Source organism: Mandrillus leucophaeus, unplaced genomic scaffold (assembly GCF_000951045.1).
Source record: "Mandrillus leucophaeus isolate KB7577 unplaced genomic scaffold, Mleu.le_1.0 Scaffold1063, whole genome shotgun sequence".
NCBI classification, from domain to species: Eukaryota; Metazoa; Chordata; class Mammalia; order Primates; family Cercopithecidae; genus Mandrillus; species Mandrillus leucophaeus.
In genome coordinates, this window is record NW_012098799.1 from 424,894 (window position 1) to 451,629 (window position 26,736).

General features: G+C 36.7%; 1 protein-coding gene across 1 annotated transcript in view; it reads right to left on the reverse strand.

Annotated features, from left to right (window-relative positions):
- Nucleotides 1–1,650: 1,650 nt before the first annotated feature.
- The window catches only part of IL13RA2 (interleukin 13 receptor, alpha 2), a 38,155-nt gene continuing 13,069 nt past the window's right edge, over nt 1,651–26,736 (reverse strand). Inside the window, exons 2-12 of the mRNA XM_011984395.1 lie at nt 17,590–17,717; nt 15,286–15,430; nt 14,924–15,050; nt 13,495–13,646; nt 12,260–12,413; nt 11,612–11,732; nt 8,407–8,591; nt 7,229–7,374; nt 5,652–5,796; nt 2,921–3,039; nt 1,651–1,817 (exon numbers count right to left, since the gene is read on the reverse strand). Of these exons, the coding sequence (XP_011839785.1) occupies nt 1,791–1,817; nt 2,921–3,039; nt 5,652–5,796; nt 7,229–7,374; nt 8,407–8,591; nt 11,612–11,732; nt 12,260–12,413; nt 13,495–13,646; nt 14,924–15,017 (1,143 nt within the window). The 5' untranslated portion in view covers nt 15,018–15,050; nt 15,286–15,430; nt 17,590–17,717 and the 3' untranslated portion in view covers nt 1,651–1,790. The remainder of the gene's footprint in view (nt 1,818–2,920; nt 3,040–5,651; nt 5,797–7,228; nt 7,375–8,406; nt 8,592–11,611; nt 11,733–12,259; nt 12,414–13,494; nt 13,647–14,923; nt 15,051–15,285; nt 15,431–17,589; nt 17,718–26,736) is intronic.

The window sequence follows — 26,736 nt, forward strand, 5'->3', positions numbered from 1 at the left end:
GTTGCCAAGATGCATGCAGCCTCCCAGGATGAGGTTGCCTGCCATATCTCTGCCTCACCTTGACCTCTCCACATCACGTTCCTCCTTCCTCCCCTACACCCTTCAACTCACTAAGAACAATTTTAGCAAGATCTAGTTTGACAGCAATTGCCAATCATATTGCATCTTAATTTACACTATCACAGGAGTTTTAGTGTTTAACAAGGACAAGTCTACTTAGGGAAATGGTGGTACATCCTACCATTGATTACAAGTGACAGTTAAGGATGGTATTCTGGTTTACACTTCAGTTTTAGCTTTTTTTCGTCTTTTAGAGATGATCAGTGGCAATGATGAGCACAGCTGTGGCTACCCTTCCCATGAGCTTTCCTCTGCATTATATTATTTTAGCATTTTTTATTCTAAAATACTGCTATAAATCAGTACTTTTCAAATTGAAAGTGCAAATGAATCATCTGGGAATGTTCTTAAAATGCGAATTGCTAACTGAGTAGGTCGGGGTTGGAGCAGTTCTCATAAGCTCCCAGGTTATGGCCACTCTACTATGAATAGTACTGAACAGAAACTAGTCTGAACTGAAGCTTGGCTCTTGATTGTAATCTATAATCCTGATTGGAGTTCATTATTCCCTAAGTTTTAAAGCAATTATCGACACCTAGGTTGTCATATACCCTGAAGGTGGGTTGTCCTTTTAAAAAGGTTCTTACTAATTTCAGAGGTTTGTGCCTTTTGGTCTGTGAACCAAAAACACACACCATCAGAAAGTATAGGGAAACTCTCAAGTTTTACTGTATAGTTTGTGACTTCCAATTTTTTCAAATATGATTCCTAATCACTTTATTACTTTTAGCCTTTTAAGCACTGCATTCCTCACACATTTCTCTTCAAGAAATGCAAAGAATATACTTAGGACTATGGATGTATTTAAAACTTCTTGCTTCCTAATACTTTCACAGGTTACTTTTAAAGCAAAACACTTTTTTTTTTTTTTTTTTTTTTTTGAGATGGAGTTTCACTCTTATTGCCCAAGCTGGAATGCACGATCTCGGCTCACTGCAGCCTCCGCCTCCCAGGTTGAAGCAATTCTCCTGCCTCAGCCTCCAAAGTAGCTGGGATTACGGGTGCATGCCACCACACCTGGCTAATTTATTGTGTTTTTAGTAGAAACAGGGTTTCACCATGTTAGTCAGGCTGGTCTGGATCTCTTGACCTCAGGAGATCCGCCTTCCTTGGCCTGTCAAAGTGCTGGGATTATAGGCATGAGCCACCACGCCTGGCCTAAAGCCAAACAGTTTTATTCATACTGTGTACTTTCATCCCAAGTGCAGTTTAAAACAAACAACAACAAAAACTAGAATCTCATTTTCCAAGATTTGACAATATCTCTGTGGCTTAGTGCAATCTGTGAAGTCACATTGTTTTATTAATACATCATAAATATAAAACCTGACTCATACCTTGATTTCTCTACATGCAGCACTCTCACTATGAATTTATAAGAAAAGAAACTGTTAATAGAATCCAGAAAATGTACTACTAGTTGAGGCTTTGAGTACTCGAAAGCCTATTTAAATACAACAACATTTTAAAATAAGACGTATTCAACATTTAAATACAACAACATTTTAAAATAAGACGTATTCAACATTTGCAAGAAAAATTCAGTTTATTGAGACTCATATTGAACATTTGGCCATGACTGGAAGCTGGTGAGTCAATACCATGTCTCTTGATATGGAAAGTCTTCATCTATCACAGAAAAATTCTGGAATGTAGAAAGAACTCTGTTATTAACAAATCATCATTAATAACACAAACTATGTCACTGAAGATTAGCAACTCAGAGAATAAGCACAAGAGCATTCAGCAAACAAAGTGAAACATTCTATACACATTCACTTTTCTCTCTATCTTGAAAAGATATGGCATTGAGATATTTTTCTCAGCCAGGCACAGTTGCTGGCACCTGTAATCCCAGCACTTTGGGAGGCCAAGGTGGGAGGAATTGTTTGAGCCCAGGAGTTCGAGACCAGCCTGGGCAACATAGCGGGACTCTATCTCTATAAAAAATGTAAACATTAGCCAGGCATAGTGGCTAACATTAGCCACTATCAATTTTCTTATGAATTTATAAGAAAAGAAAACTATGCCTGGCTAATGTTTACATTTTTTATAGAAATGGAGTCCCACTATGGTGGTGCAAGCCTGTAGTCCCAGCTACCCAGGAGGCTGAGGCAGGAGGATTGCTTGAGCCCCAGATACCAAGGCTGCAGTGAACCATGATTGCACCACTCCCCTCCAGCCTGACTGACAGAATGAGACCCTGTCCCAAAAAGATATTTTTCTCCAGGTTACAACTCCTTCTTAAAGCCCCCCAACCCACAGTGGTCTTACTGTTTTCTGAAATTCTATAGCATTATCTGCAAGACTCAAATGGCAATCATCTAAAATCATCTCAAAGGTTGTATTTTTTCATATGGATCCTGTCTCCCTTAACTTGAGTGTGTGCTCCAAAGGCAGGCACCATGTTTTATCATTCGTATGTGTTCTTGTGCCTGTGGCACACTGGTAATATGTGTTTCAGTCTATGACCATTTTCATTCACTCTTCTCTTTCTCCCAATCCTGCTTTTCTCTTGTAACTCTTTCTGTATACCATTGTCTAGTCTAGAGTCAAATAGTATTTCATGTTCTAAAGTTTGATTTTGACAAAAGTAAATCCACCTCAAAATGTAGTCTTGTAAGATTAATTTTTTAAAATTACTGTATTTTCTGAAGATAACATCATACTCCATATGGAATCAATTGTACACCCACAGTGAATAAGCAAAATTATAAAATGTCACTCCATCAGTTCTAAGTGCAGAAAATTTAAAAAATCTCCCATCTCAGGCTAAACATCATAATGTTACACATCTTACCATTTTCGGGTAGCTGTCTCTCTTACACAAAAGCAGACCGGTTACAAATATAACTAATATTAAGATGAAACCAAATGGTAACAAGAAAAGTAGCAAAGTTTTCTTCAATAGTTCTTCAACTAGGATTAAAAATCACACAAAAAGAGGAAGTGTTATACATTTATCACTATTTTTGAAACTGAATTATTTTATAAATAGTTAAGGACTGAGTTAAGCTTGGAAACCCCTGTCATATTTGCCAGTGCATAAATACCACAACTGTGTTTGAGTATAGCATTCCTTTCATTTGTGCACTTTTTATACAGAAAAGTACTTTACTGAACTGTGACATGTCTTATTTTCACTTAAAAAATAACTTCTCAAAACACAATTCTTATTTCCTGATATGGATTTGTTTATATTTGACCTTGTGAATTCTCCATTTAAAAATGACAAAATATTAGCCAAGTGATTAAACAAACATGTCGTGTGTGTCTCTTAACTCTCAGTAAGTCAAACGTGTACTTAGATATTAGGATACTGTACCGAGCAAGAGGTATCCTTCAATACAAATTCCTGTGTGAGTAATGGAAATCATCTTTTAAGGTTACCTTTTTAAAGTTGTGTCATGTTTTAAAGACCAAAGGGAGGGATAAGGTTTTTCTTTTCTTTTTTATTTTAGGGATGGAGTTTTAATGGTTCTTACGCATAGTAAGAAATGAGCAATCACTAGGCAAACTTAAAAAGCAGATGAAGTTTGATCTCCCCAAACTAGTACCTCTCGCTTGTTTTGGAGTAATATAAAAGATCTTTAATCTTAGCCAGACATCTACAAACCTCCCTTGATCCCACCTTTTTCTTTGTCCTATTTCCTCACAATCTTGTTTTCTACTAGAAAATTATCAGTCACATTCACATGTTCAGAGAATATTTACAAGAATATAATCCAGAGAAATTACTGTTGTAAGTTATCTGTCATGCAAAATTAACAGTGGGAAGGCAGGAAGCTCCTTTGCCGAAGTTCTACTGCCTTTCCCCATACAGAGTCAATCCTGAAGAGGACATACTCTAATTTCCAAAAATATTATTGTCCTATTTTTCTATAACTTGAAACATCCAATAAGAAATGTCCTAAAGAACCGAGACCACATGGAACTCAAGAAATTCCTTGTTTCTAATTTCAAAGTCATTAAGATTCTATGAAGAGAGCCGGGCATGGTGGCTGATGCCTATAATCTCAACACTTCGGGAGACAGAGGTGGGCAGATCACTTAAGGCTAGGAGTTCAAGACCAGCCTAGTTGACATGGTGAAACTCCGTCACTACTAAAAATATAGAAATTAGCCAGGCGTGGTGGTGCATGCCTGTAATCCCAACTACTCAGGAGGCTAAGGCATGAGAATTGCTTGAACCCAGGAGGCAGAGGTGGCAGAGAGCCAACATCACACCACTGCACTCCAGCCTGGGTGATGGAGCAAGACTCCGTACCACAAAAAGAAAAAAAAAAAAAGGAAAAGATTTCCCTCAAGGCAAGAGAAATCTTAGGCATCACTATCACTGATAAGATTGCATGTAAAATACAGAAGATAATATATTTTTTGAGGATATGGCTAAAATCTTGCCATATCCACTTTATACAATGCATTGACTAATGACAAGATATAGTTCAGGACATAACTTTAGAGTTTCCTGATTTTTTAAAACAGTGACAAAAATGAAAAATATGAAACTAGTAAGTCTTCTTTCTGATTCTGTATAGCTCTTGGTTGAGTTTTCCACTGTCTTGCTATTTTTTCTCCATAATCCTTAATGATTATATAATATTTTAGGCTTCTCGTTTATTGCCTATATCTACCCAATTGGAAATAAAATATAAGTTCCCTGAGGGTAGAGATTTATTTACTGCCATATCTCCAATGCTTGAAAAGAGTCTGAAACATAGTAGGTGCTTAATAAATATTTGATGAATGAAAGGGATCAATGATACCACTATATTCGTAGGGAGATAATAGAGATTCCACTATAGTAGAACAACTTGAAAGGAGATGAATGACTGATAGATATGCCAGTATCCATCTGTATCAACATCAGTATATGTATTAATAGCTGCATCTCTATCCATGTACCTGAAAGAGCAATGCTGAGTTTGTTTCCTTCAATTTTGAACATTTATTGGTAATTTCTACTCTTAAAGCTAGTATATTGTGAAGCACAATCATATTTTACCTCATTGTTTAGGCTTTTTAGTTTATATTGCTATGGAATTTTAATGCCCTTATCATAAATCACTTTAAATCAGTGTTGGAAGTGAATGGAATAAATATGTATATTACTAATCATGGCCTCTGAATTAGAAAAGTAGTCCTTCAGAATAGTATTAGACACTCAGAAACAAATGTATGCTAATCTATACTTGCTTTAAGATTTCTGTTCTCTTGAATACTGAAAGCATAAGAAAATACTGATTAAAATACGCTCATGCCAATCCCTCAAAAGAATGAGCATATTATCTATATTGACAGAAAAACAGGAATGTTGATAATAGAGGTATAACAATATTCCTAGTCCTAACTGAATTAATATTAGACTTTTAATAAGTCTTTGTTCAATTGAAGTGCTTGCTAAATTATCCTCTCTGTTCATAGACTATGTGGGAAAGTCTTTCACTTTCGTAATTACAAAATATACTGAAAGAAAATTAATTTTGTTAGCAAATAGCTCATTATTTAGTTACTGTCCTTTTAGCTCATACCTTCCCAACATTGTTTTTCACTCCACTCACTCCAAATTCCATCATCTGAGCAATAAATATTCACTTTGCTTCTTACTACAAAGCATAACTGTCGGGTTTCATTTGTTATTTTCAAGGTGTACGTTTCATTTTCAACTGTGGTAGTCTGAAAGCCAAGGACAAAATCAGATGCCATTATTTGATCTAGTTGCAACTAGACAGATTCCATATCTGTCCCTTTCAAAGTGGGTTTTATTACATAAAATCTATGCATCAAAAGACTAGAAATGCATATTCCTAGCAGTAATTAGCTCTCTGTATAGTGGGGGTTTTCAAATCATTGTTTCTTCCCTTCTTTATCTATATTTTATTTTTACGGTGATAATGGATCACTTACAGTGAAGGACAGCATGTGTGAGAGGGCAAAATTCCTAGGTAGCTTTGGTGTATATAACACCCAGTATGTGGACTAGTGTCAAATTTCCCAGATTCTATGAACTGGAAGATGCTACATACACTCAGTTACCAAAACACAGAGCCAGCATGTGAATGTTATTACTATGGAAACTATAGAGTTCATATATTAATATATAGCTTTTTCTTTTTTCCTTATTCTTATTTCCTTATTCTGATTGTTAATAAGAATAAGGAAAACTTACATAACAATGCTCAGGGCTTGGAATAAGAATAAGGAAACAAAACCCGTACAACAGTGCTCATGGCTTGGTATGAAACTATTGCTACAGTTATGAGACTCTCAAGGCTGAGTGATCTCAGAGTAAAAAAATCACTGAAGCAATGATTTCAATTTTGCATTTCAAAGAGCTCAATAATTTTTCTCATTCAATATAATTGCTTTTCCTTCGGCATAACTTATCTTAGGAATCAGCATAATGTAGTGTAGACTTAAGTGGACTGGGAATCAGATCTGAAATCTAGTTCTAACTGCATAATTTGATTGTAAGTGAATTTACATACCTGGGATCTATATGTCAATTCAATAATGAGTTTTCTTATCTGTATATGAAAGGAATGAATTAGAACTACCGGCTCACTAACTTCTCTCTACCACTCTCTAAACTGGAAACTAATAAGGAAAAATAATACATAACAACATATGATTAAAGGCATCACCACATTGTTGGTGCTGGTGGCAGTAATTAGTCTTGCAACCATTGCCTAATTCCCCAGCCAGCCCTTCTTGCCTGGTACAAGCAATTCTCTTGTAAGCCTGCCATACTGGAATTTTGACCTGATGGTTGTTCCTCCATAAGTAGTTTTTGTGGCTTTTTTTTTTTAAAATTTTGTTTTGCTTTTACTTGAGGCCTCTCCACAATCCATCTTAAGCCTTCAGTAACTTTATTGACACAAAATTGAAAACAAGTGACTAGATAATCTCTAAGTTCCTATGTAACTTTAAAATTGGTATCATTCATTATACTTTTGTCCATTCGTTTATTTGGCTTTCTGGAGATTGAACTAAAATACATGTCATGTTCTTTCCCTCACGTGAATGCAACTGATTTTGGTTCTCACATTTGCTATTTTATTTAAAAGGCGGCAGTTATGATTTTCCCAAATAAATGCAATATTCATACCACCAAGGTAGCATCATCTTCTCTGATCTCAATTTCATAAACAAAACACCTTGCTGGAATAGGTCCCAAAGGTATGCTCCATTTCAGCTTAATTTCATATAAACTCTCCTGAGTACAAGTAAGACAGACTGGCGGCAAAGGTTTAACTGAAAAGCAAAAGAGAACCATTTCAACATGGAGATTGTTGAAGTTTAGCAGTAGCCTTTATCCAAAGCTAGGAACATCTGGTAACAGAAACCTCTAGGGATAAACCAAGTGGCTCGGTAATATTCCCTATGATGTGTATTAAAATCAAAGTTGCTTACCAACCAAGATGAGTTTCTTAACCAACTTGGTTATTTTGGAAACTCATTTTTGACAAGTCACTCACTGACAAATATATAAGTCCAAGAGAAAAGTTCGAAGACCCAAATCATTACAACCATTTTGCATTTTGTAGCATTAGAAATAACAACCACAATCAGTAATACTACTACTTTTACAGATAGATAACCCTTATTTAATGCTTATGCTATTTCAGACACTGTAAGTACCAAGGATGTTACATCATAATCTCATTTATGTCTCACTAAATTTTTATTGTGCTTTTTTTTGTTTATTTATGTTTATTGAGACATAAATATTTATGTCTCAATAAACCTATGAGGTGGTCCTCTATTATCCTCATGATACTAATAAGGAAATTGAAACAGAGTAACTTGCCCAAAGTCACACAACTGGAAAAATGGTAGATCTAAGATTTAAAGCCAGGTCTGGAAGACTCTAGAACTCATCACTCTCATAACTATTAGAACTGAAAATATAGACTCAATAAATATCCAGTCATTTGTCTATTGAGGCCTGGAAGAAGTGTCTTCATAATTACTCCATCACTAACACTAGACAAAATTACTGTATAGCAGACAAACTGAAGATGGAAAATAACATTGTGAGTTCTAAATGAAAATGATACTTTAACCTTTATTCAATTCCTTATCTTTCATCCTTATATATTTAATAAGAGCTTCCTCATACACTCTGCTGACTCTCGTTTTTCTGTCTTTGCATTTCCATAGGTCTGTCTCTCTGTCGATGTCTCTCTCTCCTTCCTTCCCTTTTTCTCTTTCCCCCTCTCAAGTGATTGTAAACGGCCTAAACTAGAAACAATGAATTTGAAGTTGTTTGTTGGTTTACATCACCTATATTTTGAAGCTGAAAAGTGAAATAACTGGATCTGATAGGCTTGGTTTCTGATGATCCATTAACACAAATGTAGAAATCTTTATAGTCTGATGACTCCAAATAGGGAAATCTGCAGCCAATATTTTGTCCATCAACCTTGATGTAATCAACACACTGTAATGCATGATCCAAGCCCTCATACCTGTAAAATGAGTGTTGTGAGAATTGTGTTTAATTAACAATCTCTTCCAGTATCGAGGTGCTTCATTTTCAATTATATTAGGATACCATGTCAGTTTAAAAATCATTTAATAATGTACAATATTTATTAAGCACCTACTATATGCCAGACACCATGATAAGCACTAGGGAAAAAACAGGAGGGAAAGCAGACATAGTCCCTGATTTCATGGAGCTTACAATCTGTTGGGAGTCTTCATAAAATCTCAAAGACAAGGATTCTTACTTGTGTACTTAGGTTATATTGATTCATTAACAAGGTTTGTGAATCAAAGAATAAGATTCCTAGTAAGAAAACCTGTGATTTATACAAATAATCCTGCATGATATTGCCTTTTAAATTATTTTACTGGAGAAGTTATTTTAAAAGAAAGCAAATTTTAAAGCAGACTTAGAAAATATTATGTTTAATAAAATGAATGAAAATCTAGAGGATACAATACACATCAAGAGATAAACGTCAGAAAAGCTACCTGTAGGAGGGCAAAAAGAAAAGAAGGAGTTGTTTGGCAAGTAACTGTTCAATTTTCTCGTCTATTAAATGAGAAATGTTACCATATCCTTTAAAGTTAACCTTATTCCAGTAATAAAGCTAAAAAGAACTAGCGGTGATTCCCTACTAAATTTGAAAGCAACAAATGCTTGCTATTTTCCTAAAGAATAGCTTGCAATGCAAACCATGACATTATCTGTAAAAGACGCCAAAATCCCTGTTGAAATGAGGCCAATGTGACAGCTGATACGGTGCTGGTACACATATCTGGACTCTACTAAATTAACTTTATGCCAACTATTTACTTTAGGGAGAGTTTGCAAAATTGTTGTCTCCTGGTTAGTTCACTTGATTAGATTTGGGAGACTTCAGTTCCAGGCTTAACTTCATACAGACTTACTTGATGCCAGCAGGGAAGCCTTTACTTTCCAATCTCTAAAATGTTAATGTTTATTCCTCTCTATTTCATTAAGATGAGGATCAAATTATATCAAATATGAACTACAATGTACAGGAGGGCAGAGACTTTCTCTGATTCATGCTTTTGTCCTTTTTATCTAGAATACTGCCTGGCATTTAAAGGATGCTTAATATGTATTGAATCAATGAACAAATAATTTTGATATTTGAAATTTACCTATTCAATTCCAGATGAGGAAACAAAAACTCTAAAAGAAAAAATTACTTGCCCAAGGCCTCCAAGTTAAATGATGCTAGAGCAGGGATTAGAACCCAGATCTCAGGATTGTTAATAGTTTATAGTTTATCATTTATCTCTTATTATTTTCTAAAGAAAGATGCCATGATAATTTGGAACTAGAACTCACCAATAGTAATGCTTAGTCCTCTCTTGGTTTGTCCATTGTTTAGTAAATGCATACATTTAGATAATTACCTATCAGTTTATCAGTGCTATCACTTGTTTCATCCATGTAATAAATATTTAGTGGTAATCCACTTTCGGTATAGTACTTTGGAGGTAGTCAAGAGAAATATAATAAACAATTCATGCCCACCAATCCCTTAAAAGTTTAACAAGAGACAAGGCACACATATATGAGAAAAAATTTAAATGCCATCTGGACAATAAATAATTACAGGCTATAAAAAAAAATAATAGTTCAAGCCAGTCGCAGTGGCTCATGCCTGTAATCTCAGCACTTTGGGAGGCTGAGGTGGGCAGATCACTTGAGGTAAGGAGCTTAAGACCCGCCTGGGAGACATGGGGAAACCCCATCTCTACTAAAAATGCACAAATTAGTCAGGTGTGATGGCACACGCCTGTAATCCCAGCTGCTCGGGAGGCTGAGGCATGAGAATCGCTTGAACCCAGGAGGTGGAGGCTGCAGTGAGCTGAGATCGCACCACTACACTCCAGCCTGTGTGATGGAGGGAGACTCTGTTTCAGGAAAGAAAGAAAGAAAAGAAAGAAAAGAAAGAAAGAAAGAAAGAAAGGAAGAGAAAAGAAGGAAGGAAGGAAGGAAGGGGGGGTGGGGGAGGAAAGAAAGAAAGAAAGAAAGAAAAGAGTAATAGCTCAAGAAAAATGAAACAGAAGCTGACAGGATCAGTTAAAGGTTAATGAAACTCGGGAGCAGATGAGCCTTGGAAAAAATGGATAAAAATTGGTGAAAGAAAGATAGAGCCAGAGGGCATTCCAGAAGGTAATGCAAACAAAGGTATAAAAGGCAATAACATGGGTGAGAAAAAAAATGTAGAGATGGATCTAAATGGATTGGAACATTCACACTGGTAATAGTAGAGAGTATGGCAGTCCAGATTTTATCCTGGGGCAATGAGTAGACACAGGAGGTTTTTGAACAAGAGCATGGTATATGAAGATGGCAGTATAGGAAGATAAAGCTGGCTACGGTGTGCAGAATGAATAAAAAGGGGAGAGACTGGAATCAGAGCGACTGTCATTTGGGAAGCAATGGCAATCATCCAGGTGTTGAATGAAGGAAGCCTAAAGTAGAGCTCTTACAGTCGAGATGGTAGGTACTTAACAGATGTGCAACCTTGCAAAGGAGCATCAGAACATGGTGATCATGTTACCCTGAAACAGTTAAGAAACTAAGGAGATACATGAGTCACAATGGCCAAGTTTAAAAGCTTCAGTGACAGTTAACAAAGGTAGGGAGTCAGAAAAAAGATCCAGTTTAATAGATAACCCATTTTTATTTAAAGACAAGAATACAAAATGTGTCGAAATTGTTTAGGTTCCAATTTCATCTATCTAAAGGATACAAAATTAACCCAGTATAGAAACAATTATTGCATTCCTTATATCACCCATAGAATACCTTCCAGTATCTACATCCTAAAACCACTTACACCCATTGAAATCCTCAAATAATTGTAAACAATTTTCATCATAAATACAACTCTGACGAGTATAATGAATTTAACTTAGTGAAAATATGGTTACTCATACTATCGATTAATTTGAGTAGACATTTTTAATATTGAAGTCTAATTATAAAAATACTTACCAGTAAAACAAGTTGTAATTGGTATCAAGAAGTACACCTATGCCAGGTTTCCAAGAACAGTGTAAATATTGCCAATTGTAATATACACAATCCATATCCTGAACTTTAGTTTCTGGAATTCCTAAGGAACAAATCAATTGTGAATGCTTCAAAGGCTTGGTGATGAATCATTTGTGAAATCATTTCACAATTTTACTTCATTTCCTATGACCTTTCCATTTTATTTTGCAATCAACATATCAAGATTATTTCAAAAGGAATTTACTGGAAATCACTTCACGATAAGAGGGATGTGCAAAACCAAAAACATTTGATGGCTCATTTACTCATATTAGTATAAGCATATGCAAGAGTAGTAAAATTATTCTAGGATGCTCTGAGCAGATGAACAAATACTCAGGAATGTTTACTAATATGACCCCAAAACTGGGAACTAAATCAATAAAATATATGCAGGTTTTGCCAAAGGTATTTGCTGATTTAAAGAATTTTAAAAAACTAATCATCATCTACAAGAATGATTCTATTTTGTGCCACACTGTCACAGGATCTATTGTGCCTACAGCCTGGTACATAAAAATTAAGGGACTTATTCCCAAATGAATAGTTCTGATAGTATTAAATATGAAAAGAGAACTTTGTTTTAACCTTGTGGCGATATCCAATAAGTAGCTTCTGCCCAGGAACTTTGAACTTCTGATCCATTTGTGCATTGCCATGATAAAAGTGTTTGTATCTTCGCTTCAATGCCCTTGTTAAGATCAAACCCATCTTTGTAATGTAGATTCTTAGTAATGATGGTCTGTTTGACAAAAAGATGAGACAAAGTCAAGCTTAGAAACCTCCATGGTATAGTGAGCTATATTAATAAGACTAATAAATCATTAATACCCTGGAGAGTTCCCAAAATCTAAGACAGTCCTAGTGACTATCTGGTACAATGCCACAGATACATTTCCAGCAGAGCTCACCTCAGTATGTCATATCATTTGATGAGATCATTTGAATGTTAACATCTAATTCCAAATAAAAACAAAAACTTTTGGAAGGAAAAAAACTTTATGGCAGGAACGTGAGCTATATCCGCTTGGAATCAAATAGATAATTTTCATATTCCATATGCACATTACTTGGTAAATTATGTCACACTTAAAAATATAATATGAAACCTTCAGGAAATACATAAAGTAAAACTCTGGAAGTAACCAGAGAAATCCAGACAAATCATGAGCTTCTGGAGGACAAAAATCATTTATTGTTTATTCATATATTCCTGATACCTAGTAGAGTGTCCAGCACAAACTTGATCAATAAATGCTCGATTTGAATTGTCTCTTGAAACTACCTAGCTGAATTAGAGAGGTAACAGAATGCCATCTACAACAGAAATATTTGAATATACATACTTGTTGAGTATATAAGTAATTAATAATTCAAAACATTTTCATTGAGCTCTTACTACAATATATACAACGAACCACAATCCTGTGACCCTCTGTGGGAAGGGTACAAAGATAAATAAGCGTTGTCTCCTACAGTAGAAAAGGTCACAGTTCAGTAGCATGTATAAGGCCCATATCCAAGAATATAAGCAATTGTAAAATACAGTGAAATGCTCTTCTAGTGAAGTACTCTTCAAGTTCATATTGCTTGAGACCGAGGTTTTTTTTTTTTTTTTTCTTGTTCTTCCAATGGCAATCTTAACACTGGATGAGGTGAAAACAGATATAGCAGGATGCATAGGAGACAGAGGCAGATGTGGAAGCTTTTTATATCCTAATTAGAACTATTGAGATATGGGAATTGGAGTGGACACTAAAGTCAGGAATCACAAAATAACACCTGATGATCACTCTGATGCCTCAAATGCATGCTTTACTTACCGTCCATGTTTCACTACCAATGTTTCGGTATTTTAGTTCATATTCCACCGTGCATTCCTTAAAATTATCCAGAGACAGTGGGGGTTGCCATTGCAAATAGAGATAACCTAAATATCCAGGATCCACTATCTCAAAATCCTGAGGAGGGTTAACTGAAATAAATCAATAAAACACTTTTATTTTTTCTGTATTTTATGACAAATGTTGCTGAATCTAGATGGATTCCAAATGTCCACCAATCGATTAACAGATAAACAAAATGTGCTACATGCATACAATCAAATATAATTCAGTCATAAAAAGGCATGAAGTACTGATTCATGCTACAACATGGATGAACCTTGAGAACATTATACTAACTGAAAGAAGCCAGACACAAAAGACCACATATTGACATAGTTCCATGTCTATGAAATTTCAAAATAGACAAATCCATAGAGAGAGAAAGTAGATTTGTGGTTGGTAGGGGCCGGAGGGAGAAGCAATGCAGTGTGACTGCTTAATGGGTTTAGGGGCTGTTTTACGGGTGATGCAACTATTCTGGACTTTGATAGTGGTGATTGTTGCACAACTTTGTGAATATACTGAAAACCAATGTATAGTACCTTTTTAAAGAGTTGGTTTTGTGTAAATTATATCTCAGTAAGGCTGTTAAAAAATCTAGACTACTGCTATATAGTTGTTCCTTCTTTGAGAAACCACATATGCAAAATGTGACTTTGCCTCACTAGGTATTAATTTTTAGAGTAGTAAAAAATTCAATGTGGCTTTATCTCTGTGGTCATGTATGCCAGAATTTGGTCTAAGACGGGAACATTTTATTACAAAAATCTGTCTAACAGCAATAACAAATCAATATAATATAAATATATGTATTTTAATTGTATTAAATATAATATAATATATAATAATAGGCTATAAATAATTTTAATTAATTAATAAATCATTAACATTATATTACATAATATAATAAAATAAGATAATTGGATAATTAAATAATTCCATAATTATTTTTAAATTTCAAATTAAATTTCTGTACCTTTTTAATTTATCTAATTGTCATAAAAGCTAAGGATAGTAACTAAGGATAGTAATTAAGGAACTGTTCCAGTTAGTTTAGTACCGGGCAATGAGGTTTCAGATACTTAATCTGCTAAAAAAGACTATACAAAAAGGTATGGACAGTGTCTTTTAATTTGTCATTTATCACACAAAATGTGTGTCAACATCAGTTACCTTATACAAGAAAGTGACTAGTAAGAACATAGCTTTTGTTCATGGACTTCCTGAAATAGTTTCAATAACAATTCATCTACTAGTTGGTTACACACTTCCATAAGGTAGGTCAAAAAGACAGTTAATTTTCCATTAAAATCCATTTAATTTTACTTTTCCTAATTTAAAAACTATTCCATTAAAATCCATTTACCTTTTATCTCGGTGTCTGAAGATGAAGTATAGCCGAATGTTGTGCTTATCAGAAACGTACATAAGCATCTGATAGCCAAGTAGACGAAAGCCATTTCTCCAAGATTTAAAACCTTGATATTGTCCCCCTATGAAAGAAAAATATAACATTTTAACTTTCTCTTACATCAAATAATCAAACTAAACGTGATTAAAAATACTTTTGTGCTTTCTACCAAGATTGGGAAAACTATGTCCACCTCAGACCATGGAAATAGAAATAATCAAGTTAGGAACCAATATAATTGGAAAGAAAGGATTCTAGTCTCATCCTACTTACAAGAATAAAAACAAAGCAAAACAAAAACCCTTGTAGCTCCTCACTTCCCCGCCGACAGGCACACTTCTCCCGACCAGGTTATGGTGACTTCAAATAGCCTTCATCCGGAAGACGTTAGACCCACGAGAGTGTTCTTACTGGTTCACAATGGAGTTACGATATCATCCCTCTCCATAGCAACCGTCTCCCCTAGCAACACATAAAACACTGTCAAATACACTTCTCAGAGGGGGGAAAAAAAAAAAAGAAAAAGAAAAAAGTATTTGAAAGTTATTTCGGCCGGGCGTGGTGGCTCATGCCTGTAATCCAGCACTTTCAGAGGCCGAGGCGGGTGGATCACCTGAGGTCAGGAGGTTGAGACCAGCCTGGCCAACATAGTGAAACCCTTTCTCTACTGAAAATACAAAATTAGCGGGGTGTGGTGGCGGGCGCCTGTAATCCCAGCTACTCGGGAGCCTGAAGCAGGAGAATGGATTGAACCCGGGAGGCAGAGATTGCAGTGAGCCAAGATCCTACCATTGCACTCCAGCCTGGGCAATGGAGCCAGACTCTGTCTCTAAGTAAATAAAATAAAAAATAAAATAAAATAAAATAAAATAATAAAATAAAAGTTAGTTGACCACTGAGAAAGCTCAGAACCTAAACCGAAGACTCGGAGAGTTCAAAATTTTGCTGTTTCCTCATAAATATTTTTTTTAGTTAAAAAAAGTGTTTATTTAGCTCTTTCGCCCCCTACTGGACGATTGATTTTCTTCTTTGCTCCTTTTTTCTTTTAACTACTTTTTTAAATTAAAATGTGTTATTTCCATCTACTCTCATTGTTGTTCCGCTTTTTCCTGTGTTTCCTGTATTAGCAAATGGCATTGCCATCCTTCCAGTTGCCCAACTCAGAAACCTGGGAGTCTTCCTCAACTCCTCTCCCATCCAATCTCTCCATTACCACTACCACTTCCTAAGTGGAGGATCTTAGCAGGGATTTCCTTATTCAGTCTTTCTTGCCTCTGATCCATTTTCCACACCATGGTACAGCAAGAGTGACCTTTCTAAAGGGTAAATCTGAGCTTTTCATCTCTTACTTAAACTAGAACTGCATTTCATTGCCACAGAATACAATTTAGTCATCTTTCTATTCTTGAGGGATACTGGTTTTATGATCAAAATTTAAAGGATTCATGCCTTCAAATACCTACTCAATTTAAAATACTTTACTTTTAAGGAAAAATTACTACTCCCAGTTCCATACACTTCTCTTCGAATCTATATTCTGGAACCAGCAATTTCACAGAAAGTAAAGGATTAAAAGTCACTTACCCGAGCTTTCAGGGACTGCCCTTCTTTTCCTGTGCATAGATTAATTCAGTCGGACAGACCCTCTCTTCCACACCCCCTCTTCCTACTACCTGATCCATCTGTAATATTGTAACTTAGATAAGCTTCAATGGCTACTTTATAGAATCTTAGGATCAAATTTTTAGAGCCAGTATGTATATTAGAGACTATGCTAGTCAAATTCTCTTTTATAAATTGGGAAGTAAAACTCAGACTTGCCCCGACCAAGATTACACAGCAAATTAGTAACAAAGCTGGAAGTAGAACAGAGATCACGATTCCCAGTCCTGTGCACTTTCACCCTATTCTGCTGTGTCCCACAGGCTGGACTCAGGATTATGAATGCTTTTCCTCTGGGACCCCAGTGTTTAAGTCTTCCTTTAATTAGCTAACCAAGCTGAATCAACACCATGTTATTTTTAAAATTCTGCGTCTCATAAAATCAGGAAAGAATGTCATTTCTCTCACTGAAGCCCAACAAATCTCTCTTTCTCCCCAATTCCTCTCCCTCTACTTGCCAGCCAATGGCTGCCCACTAATGCATCTGTAAGTACTAGGTAGATTTGGCTAACAGAAGGTTACAGATCTTCCACAGAGCTACCGTCATAGATTAAGATGAACACACTGGTTACTACTGGGATCAAGGCAATAGGTCTGACAAAGAGAAAACCTTCCATATTACCTTTAAGGACTAAGGCAATCAGGCTGCCCTTAAAATGCTCTCAGAGAGATTCTAACAAAATTCTCTCTCCCCTATCGATCTGTTCTTTAAAATTTAGTAGCATTGTGTCATGTACAGCATAAATGCTAAGTAAAGAGTTAAAAATCATTTGCTTCTATTCCATTTATAGGCTACTGAAATCTGACTCAGGCTATCAAATAGCATTTCATGGATCAGACCAATCAATATACCTAAGCAAAGGTGGAAAATAAGATAGCTAGCTTCTAGCATCACTTATGGATAAACCCAGAAAAGGAGTTGCTGAATTACACCTAGGGCCCAACCAAGACTTTCTTACCCAAATGAACACAAAGACAATTCTCTCCTTTGCTTCTGGGTCACAGGATTGTCACTATCACAATAAGGGACTTTATACACTATCTGGTTACTAGGAACACCTGAGTTTCTCACAAGGAAGAGGGGGACCTGAAGACCAAGGGAAGATTAGAAAAGCAAATGCAGACATATTAGATTTGAAGAAGTTGTTTTTACATATTTCAGACCCCCAGACCACAGTTCATAACCACTCATCTGGTCTTAGTGCCTCATTTTTAAAAATAAGGAAATAACAGCCAGAGAGGAAGGTCAGTAGGCCAAGTGTATACAACTTATTGGTGGCAGAGCTGGGACCGAAAACCACATCTCCTGAACCCTTTCCACTAACTAGCAAATAAATGTTCTTATCATAATGAATCTATCCTGCACCTATTTTACTAGAAGCCTCTTCCTGACTCCCAACCTTCCTCTACCTACTGTCACCACCCAAACCATCCAGCGCACCACACAGTTTTATCATTATGACATTTCTGACAGCAATAATTCAATAAACATTTATTGAGCATCTTTAGAAATTTTTTGCCAGATAACTATCCCAGCTAAATCTTGCAGAAGATACAAAGTGAAAGTGGCAACAGTCATAGTATCTGTCATAATAATAATACCTTCTAGTATTTATTCATCATCTCAGGCACTGCTCTGTGCCATGCAATTATATGCATTATCTCATATAATCCTCACAATCAGACTTGGACATATATACTATTTTTAGTTCTATGTTATTTGTTTAAATTTTCTTTTTATGTTTAATTTAATTTTAATTGATACATAATGATTATACATATTTATGGGGTAGAGTCTAATGTTTTGTTACATGGATAACGTTGTGTAATGATCAAATCACGGTAATTAACATATACATCACCTCAAACATTTATCAGTTCTTGGTGGTAAGAACATTCAGATTCCTTTCTTCTAGCTTTTGAAAAATACAATTCATTGTTGTTAGCTATACTCACCTTACTGTGCAATAGAAAGCAGAATGTATTCCTCTTATCTAACTGTAACATTGTACCCATTCACCAACCTCTCCCCATCCTTGCTCCCTTATTCCCCACCCAGCCTCTGTTAACTTCTATTCTACTCTACTCTATGAGATTAACTTTTCGAAGAACAGAAACTAAGACATTCAGAAGTCAAATGGCTTCCCTCAAGTCACACAGGCCATGAATGATGAAACCTGGATTTAAATCTAGACAATCTAGTACCAGAGCCCTTGATGGTAATCACTATACTAGGTAATTTTTCCATGCTGAAGATCAATGTGGAGGGTAGCTTTCTCTTTCTACCCACTCAGTTTTACACAACACTATGGCTGGGATAGTTTCTCACTGAGAATCTCCTTTGGAATGGCAAACCTAAAGTGATTGCCTCTTCTCAATCTCGCTTCCCCACCACTTCAAAGTCATGCAACATAATACTCTCACTTTAAGAGCTGGCTGCAATCTTTGCATTATTGGAGAAATTCCAGGTACTTACCAATCATATGGTTTCTCAAGAAATAGATTAACTTAGGCAGTTATCACAGGTCCTCTTTTGTTCTCCTCTCTACTTTAGAGACATTAATTAGAATCTCTAACACTTTCTTGCCTGTCTGATAATCAAGCATGTAGAAAACATTAGTTAGGTATTCCTGAAACAGTCACAGAGCCAGGACACAGATTCTACAAGTCACAAGATGGGGAGGTTATGGGTGGGGCCAAAAGCCATCTAAAGCAAATTTGGAATTATACCAAGGTGCTATAAAAGCTGGGAGGACCAATTATTCTTTGGATAAAGTAACAGATATATAGTCGAGGAGCTTGTTATAATAAAAGGCACAGCGGTGTAAGTATCAATCTGGATTTCACTCCTGCCTCAACCACTGTTATAAGAGGTAAATTATATCTCAATTTGTATCTATAAAATGGAGGTAATGATACAAGCCTGGCAGGGGTGTCTTGAAGATTAAATACGATAACGTATGTGAAAGTGCTAGGAGGGTAGTAAATTGCTCTATATACTTGAGAGGGGTTTGCTTCTGAGGACATTGCCACTAAGCAACACTTGAAAATAACTTGCCACAACCTACACATTTGCCTTTATTAATTCAGCAAAATAGACTTGTACACAGTAGATAATTAGACACTTATTGTTAATTTCCAATTTATACCACCCTTGTTGATTCAATGTGCTGCCTTTACTGATCTTTGCCATAATAACAGTAATTACTTTCATTTGTTTAGCTTTTTGTAGTTTGTAAAGAATTTGTATTGATTTTTTAACAGGTCTGTAAGTGTATAAGGTTTGTACTGCATATTTACAAACAGTAAAACTGGGGCTTAGAGAAGTAATATGACTAGCACAGGGCCCCACAGCTGATACAATCTATACAGAAAGGATAGGAAAAAGAAGGAAAAGACAGAAAAACATTGCTAGGCTAATATACATAACATGGTTTTTTAGAAATGTTCTTTCTCTATGTTGACGAAGGAAAAAAAAAAGATTCTTCTAAAGTGTCCAAAATGACCATATGTTTTTTGTTTTATTTTATTGTAAAGGCAGTGACCAATTTGCAAAGACAATTATTTATTAAAAAATGAGGAAATGGAATTTTGCAATGTCACTAAAATGATTTCTTTAAAACAACACATAAAAACTATAGGCATGTTATTTCTGTTGCCTTTGTGTAAAAAAATCAATTATAAAATTTGATACTTCCTATTCACATTGTTTAAGCTATCTAAAAATACTGGTCAAAGGTTTTAGAATGGGGCTTGAGGAGAAAGAAAATGGAAAAATAGAGAAATAGACAACGAGGAGAGAAAAATGGAAATGTAGCATGATTGCAAACTTTAATGTCATTTGCAGATGAAATGATAAATTGATATAGTCTTACATGAGAAGGCATTGACTAGGAGATTTGGGCTTTCTCACCAGCTTTGCCAGGTGACCTCAGAAAACAATAATAATAATAACAGGGATTATAGTTTATTTTGCCTTTACTAGGTGTCAAGCTCCGTGTCAGATGCTTATATGGATTAGCTCAGTTAAGCCTTACAAACTTTTATGACTACTATTATTATCATCCCAATATTACAAATGAGGCATTTGGGGCTCAGGTTTCTCAAGGTTATACAATTTAAGCAATAAAGGATGCCAATATCTGATTCTAAAAATCACACTCCTTTTAAAATATAATACTCTCTTTCAAGTAATCTCACCCTGTGAAAGGCAATTTTCTCTCACACAAGTTATCCCTAGGCTATAATTCTCAATTCCAATAGTTAATCTGCCATATAGCCATCCGTGGTTTCAGGATGAGACTCAAGAGCACTGGCTTCCTGGATAACTAATCTTATTTCAAGAAGGCCATCCAACACGTATAAATGCCTATTCACAGCTTCTGGAGTATAGTCATGACTCAGCACCATATACAGAATCTCTGGAACCTGCCAGGTTTTGAGGCCTGATAACACACTGAGATTAATACATGGCTCAATGATAGTACAATCAGCCTATGACCTGGTGGTGAATCAAATCTAATTTAGGTAATAGCTGACAAATAACATGTCCTGCAGTGAAGTAGTTTATAAAGAATGCTGAAGATGACTTTGTACTATCAAACACAAAAAGGCTTTGAATCACACAGATGCATCATGTTTGCCAGTAATAAAGTGGTGTCAGTCATGTCTTATACATATACACAAGGAACGTAGGAAGATGCTGAATTATGAAAATTATTGTATGAAATTGAAATACATGTAGGACTTATTTTTAACAAATATCACTTTAACATCCAGCTCTATATAGCATAATTATATTTCCATCCCTGATAAGACTACATACTAACATTATTTGATATTTATAAAATATGTTCAATAAATCTACAGTTCTTATAAAACCATGGGTAGTCATTCTAGGCCATAACTATTTTCATTTTTATTTATTTATTTATTTATTTTGTAGAGACAGGGATCTCATTATATTGCCTAGGCTGGTCTCGAACTCCTGGGCTCAAGTCATCCTCCTGTCTCGGCCTACCAAAGTGCTGGGATTACAGGCCTGAGCCATAGCGCCAGGCCTCATAATGCTTTTCTAGATGCTTTTCCTGTATGACATCTTGAGTTCATCTGGCTAACAAGTTTCCTGCAACACTGTCAAAGCTAGACAATTCAGTTTTGAGCCACCATAGCAACATCTAGGTTTACAGGGTTAATTCATGAAGCAGTTTACAAATTTCAGAATTTGTCCCCAAGCTGAGATCACAGCTTTATTAGTGTATAATTCTATCCAACAAACCACCAACATGCTTTTTAAAAGCAACTCACTAAAATTTTTTTTTTGCAACCCTCTAAATAAAATCCCCCAGGTCATCAATTAGTAAATATTTCTTAAAACAGGTCAAATAGTTCTTACTAAATATACCTTATATTCTACTCCAATGAAGTCATAACTGAAGAGCAATGCACTGCCTTGAAAGGCACTACTGCTCTGGAACTAGCATAACAATCTCTTTTGTTCAACACTGTTCTCTGTTCTCCCAGATGGTCCCAAATACTTGTTTGCAAACAGGCAGGGAATACCCAAAACATCCATGTCATGTAACACCTTCAAAAGTAAATAATAGGATATACTCTACCCACTCAATACTCAGTAAAAATAGAATACAAAATGTACAATAGCAATTTTTACATTCCTTCCAGGTTATCTACCAGTATGTTATTTATAGACTGTAAACACATGGAAATGTGGTATTATATTACATATAGTACCATTAGTTATTGAAAAGAATGTTAAAAACAATTAAATATTAATATTTCTATTACATATTAACTATTCAATTATTTCAGGAAGTCTACTACATGCTAGGCACTGTTATAGGTACTGGGGATACAGCAGTGAACAAGACAAAGTAGCTACCCTCATTTCTGGTGTGGGAGACAGACAATAAACATATCAGATAATCACAAGTTGTATAAAGAAAAATGAAGCAGGATAACATGAAAGAATAATGGGTGATTCATTTTAGGTAAGGGTAGTCAGGGAATGACTCTCTGAGAAAGTAGCATCAAGGACTTCAGTGATGTGAGGAAATAAACCAGGTAAAGATACAGGGAAAGAATGTTTCAGGTAGAAGGAAGAGCACATTCAAAAGCCCTGTGGCAGGAATCAGCTTAGTAGTTTCAGGAATAGGAAGACCAGCAGGATAGGGAACAGAAAAAGTTAGATGATCTCACAAATATAGGAGTGGGTAGGCCATGGTGATGAATTTGCCATTTATTTTTACTAAAATGGGAAGCAACTGGACAGTTGTGAGCAGTGACTTTGATATGGACAGGAGACAGGGAAATACTGGGTAGAAGAGGGCATTTCCCAGGCAAAGGCCCCACCCTCAAGCCTGGAAACCCATGGCCCTAAATGGGAACAGGCATTCCTGTTTTCACGTTCAAAATACTGCTTTTTGCCCACCATGCACCCTTATCCTGTACACATATAAACTCCAAACCCTAGCCTCCATGAGGGGACAAACAGAAGCATGGAAGAATGGCAGAAAGGCACAGCAGAGAGAAGAGAAGGAGCGTCTGAATGCTGAGAGGAGTTCAGCTGGAGACAGTCAAAGAGAAGATCAGCTGCTGAATGGCCAAACTCCAGGGGAAGATGATCCTCCCACTCCACCTTCCAGTTCCACATCCATCCCGCAGAGAGACACCTCTACCACTCAATAAAACCCCTGCATTCATCCTTCAAGTTCGTGTGTGACCTGATTTTTCCTGGATGCTGGACAAGAGCTCAACATACAGAAAGCTGCCACACTGGCCCTCTGCCCTTGCAAAAAGGCAGAGTCCACTGAACTGTTTAACACTTAAGCCATCCACAGATGACAAAGCTAAAAGAGCACACTGTAACACATGCCCACTTGGGCTTCAAGAGTCACAGACACCCACCCCTAGATACTGCTGTGGATCCAGAGTCCAAAGCATTAACCCTAGCTCCTGCACCTGCCCCTCTGCATGCTCCCCCTCCCACAACCCCCTGTTGCCAGAGAGCCACATACCCCTGTTACAGGTTCTGCACAGGGGGCCAGGGAACTCTCCCACCTCAACATGATGTAGATTACATTTTAAAGGGCTATTGTATGCAATGGAAAGGTAGAAACAATGACCTGGGCTAGAGATGATGGTGACTTTGACCAGGTTGATAGCAGTGCTGATAGAATATACTGGTGGATTGAGTGTGCAGTATCAGAAGATGATGGCTTTATTTTGGCATGGCTATCTGGATAATTGTTTATGGGGCCTAGGGATGATGGTCAAGAGTTCAATTTTGGATGTTTAAGTTTGAGCTGACTAACTAACTAATATCCAAGAAGAGATGAGTAGGCAGTTGAATATTCGACTCTGGAGATGGGGGAAAGACCAGAGCTGTAAATATAAATTTGGGAACCATCAGGATATAGACAGCATTTAGAGCCATGTGATTGATTGGAGTCACCTAAGGTAGAGTGTAGATGAGATAAAGACAAGAGGGCCAATGACTGGGACCTTCAATATATAAAAGGCTAAATAGATCTTGCTACCAACAAAGGAGACAAAAGAGAGGCCATATAAGTGAAAGGAAAATCAAGTGGGGAAAACATTTCAAGGATAAAGTGATAGGTAGACAATATCAAAAGCTGCTGATAAGTGGAGTAAAACGAGGCCTGAGAACGGGCTAATGGTTTAAGCAAAGTGGAAATCATTGCTAATATTGCTAAGGGAATTCAGTCAGTGGCACGTTGGGGGAAAAACCTAGATTAAAATGAGTTCAAGAAGGAATGGAAGGGTAAATTTTGACACAGTGAGTATAGATAACTATTAGGGATAGGAAAAAAACAGCGTTTGTCCTATTCTCACGCAGGCAAAACAACACAGAATTCTTCGTCTCTGGTCACCGAAACGTATGGAGATGTCTCCTTCACCAACAACCAATCACTTCTCCACTAATTCAAGTCAATTCTAAGACTATCTACCAGGAGATAGTATCGGATCCCTCAAGTTAAGAGTTCAATCCCTCAAGACTGCCCCTACTTCAGATGCCAATAGCAATCCCTGGGTTGTGACTTGTGTTTCTGACTCCTGGGTATGGTTAATTTGCTAGGATAGCTCACAACTCAGGGAAACACTTTACTTACTTTTACCCATTTATTATAAATGGTATTACAAAGGATACAAACGAACAGCCAGATGGAAGAGATGCATCAGCAAAACATGAGCGAGAAGGCACAAAGCTTCCATGCCTTCTCCAGGTATCTCCATATGTTTAGCTCTCCAGAAGCTCCCCAAACCCAGTCCTTCTGGGTTTTTATGGAGACTTCATTATTTAGGTATAATTGATTACAACGTTGGTCATTGGTGATCAATTCAACATTCAGCCCCTCTCTCTTCCCTGGATGAGGGCGGTGAGGAGATTGAAGGTGAGGAGATCATGTGGTTGGTTCCCCTGGCAAACAGCCCCCATCCTGAAACTATCCAGGAGCCCCTAGCCAACAGTTATCTCACTAGCATACAAGAAGACATTTACCACTTAAAAGATTCCAGGAGTTTTAGGAGCTATGTGCCTGGAAACTAGCCAAAAACCAAATCTACGTATATCCTATAAATCACGATAACACAGTCCACCTCCCCTTTTTCAAACACAGATTCTTTACATCAAAATGATCATATAAGTCAGAAGATACTGGCACATTCAGTCCCATTCAGTCATTAATACAGTCATGCACTGCCTAATGATGTTTTGGTCAACAAGGAACAACATATACAACAATGGTCCCCTAAGATTATAGGTGAGCTGAAAAATTCTTATCATCTAGTGACACTGCAGCCATTATAATGTCCTAGTGCAATTACTTTATTTTTTATAAATGTAATGTGGCCTAACTGGACAGTGTTTCTGAAGTCTACAGGAGTGTACAGTAATGTCCTAGGCCTTCACATTCACTCACTTCTCACTCACTGACTCACCCAGAGCAACTTCCAGTCCTGCAACCTCGATTCATGTCAAGTGCCCAGTACAGGGATACCATTTTTAAACCTTTTATACCATAATTTTTACTGTATTTTTTCTATTTTTAGATATATTTAAAACACAAATACTTAGCATTATGTTATAATTACCTAAAGTATTCAGTACAGTCATATGCTGCACAGGTTTATAACCTAGGAGTGATAGGCTATACCATATAGCCTAGGTGTGTAGTAGGCTATACCACGTAGGTTTGTGTAAGTATGCTCTAGGGTGTTCGCACGATGGTGAAATGGCCTAATGACACATTTGTCAGAAATTATCCCCGTCATTAAATGACACATGACTCTAATTAGTCCAGTCCATTATCACGTCTATGAAAATGTCTCCCAGGGTGGGGCCACTCAGGTTTGCAGGCTTCCAAACCTCACAATAACTCCTTTGAGAGGTTTGCAATGAAGGAACATAAGGAGCTATGGCTGGGAGGAAATCTCTTTTCTTCCCTCTTTAAAACATGGATGGAGAACATCGCACATGAAGGTTTAATCCTGCTCTTCCTTAGATTCTTGTCACACCTATTTAGCAATGATGCTGTTCTTATTTTATGGATACAGGTCAGAGTACTTTAGGATATACTTATCAAAAGGTACCCATATTAAGGCAGAGCATTTTTTCTGAGGCATTTAGAAACTACCAAAGTTTAGTTTCACCAACGATTACATTAACAAGTACTTTCCATCTGCTAAAATAGTTTTGCAGCCTGGCAAGGTGGCTCACGCCTGTAATCCCAGCACTTTGGGAGGCCGAGGCAGGCGGATCACGAGGTCAGCAGTTTGAGACCAACCTGGCCAACATGGTGAAACCCCATGCTACTAAAGATATAAAAATATTAGCCGGGTGTGGTGACACGCACCTGTAATCCCAGCTACTCAGGAGGCTGAGGCAGGAGAATCACTTGAACCTGGGAGGCAGAAGTTGCAGTGAGCCAAGATCCTGCCATTGCACGCCAACCTGGGTGACAGGGCAAGACTCCGTCTCAAAAAATAAAATTTTGCAAAGCTATCTCCAACTTCTGGCATTTCTAATAGAATATTATTTTTTTTAAAACCTGCGCTTTCTCCAGACT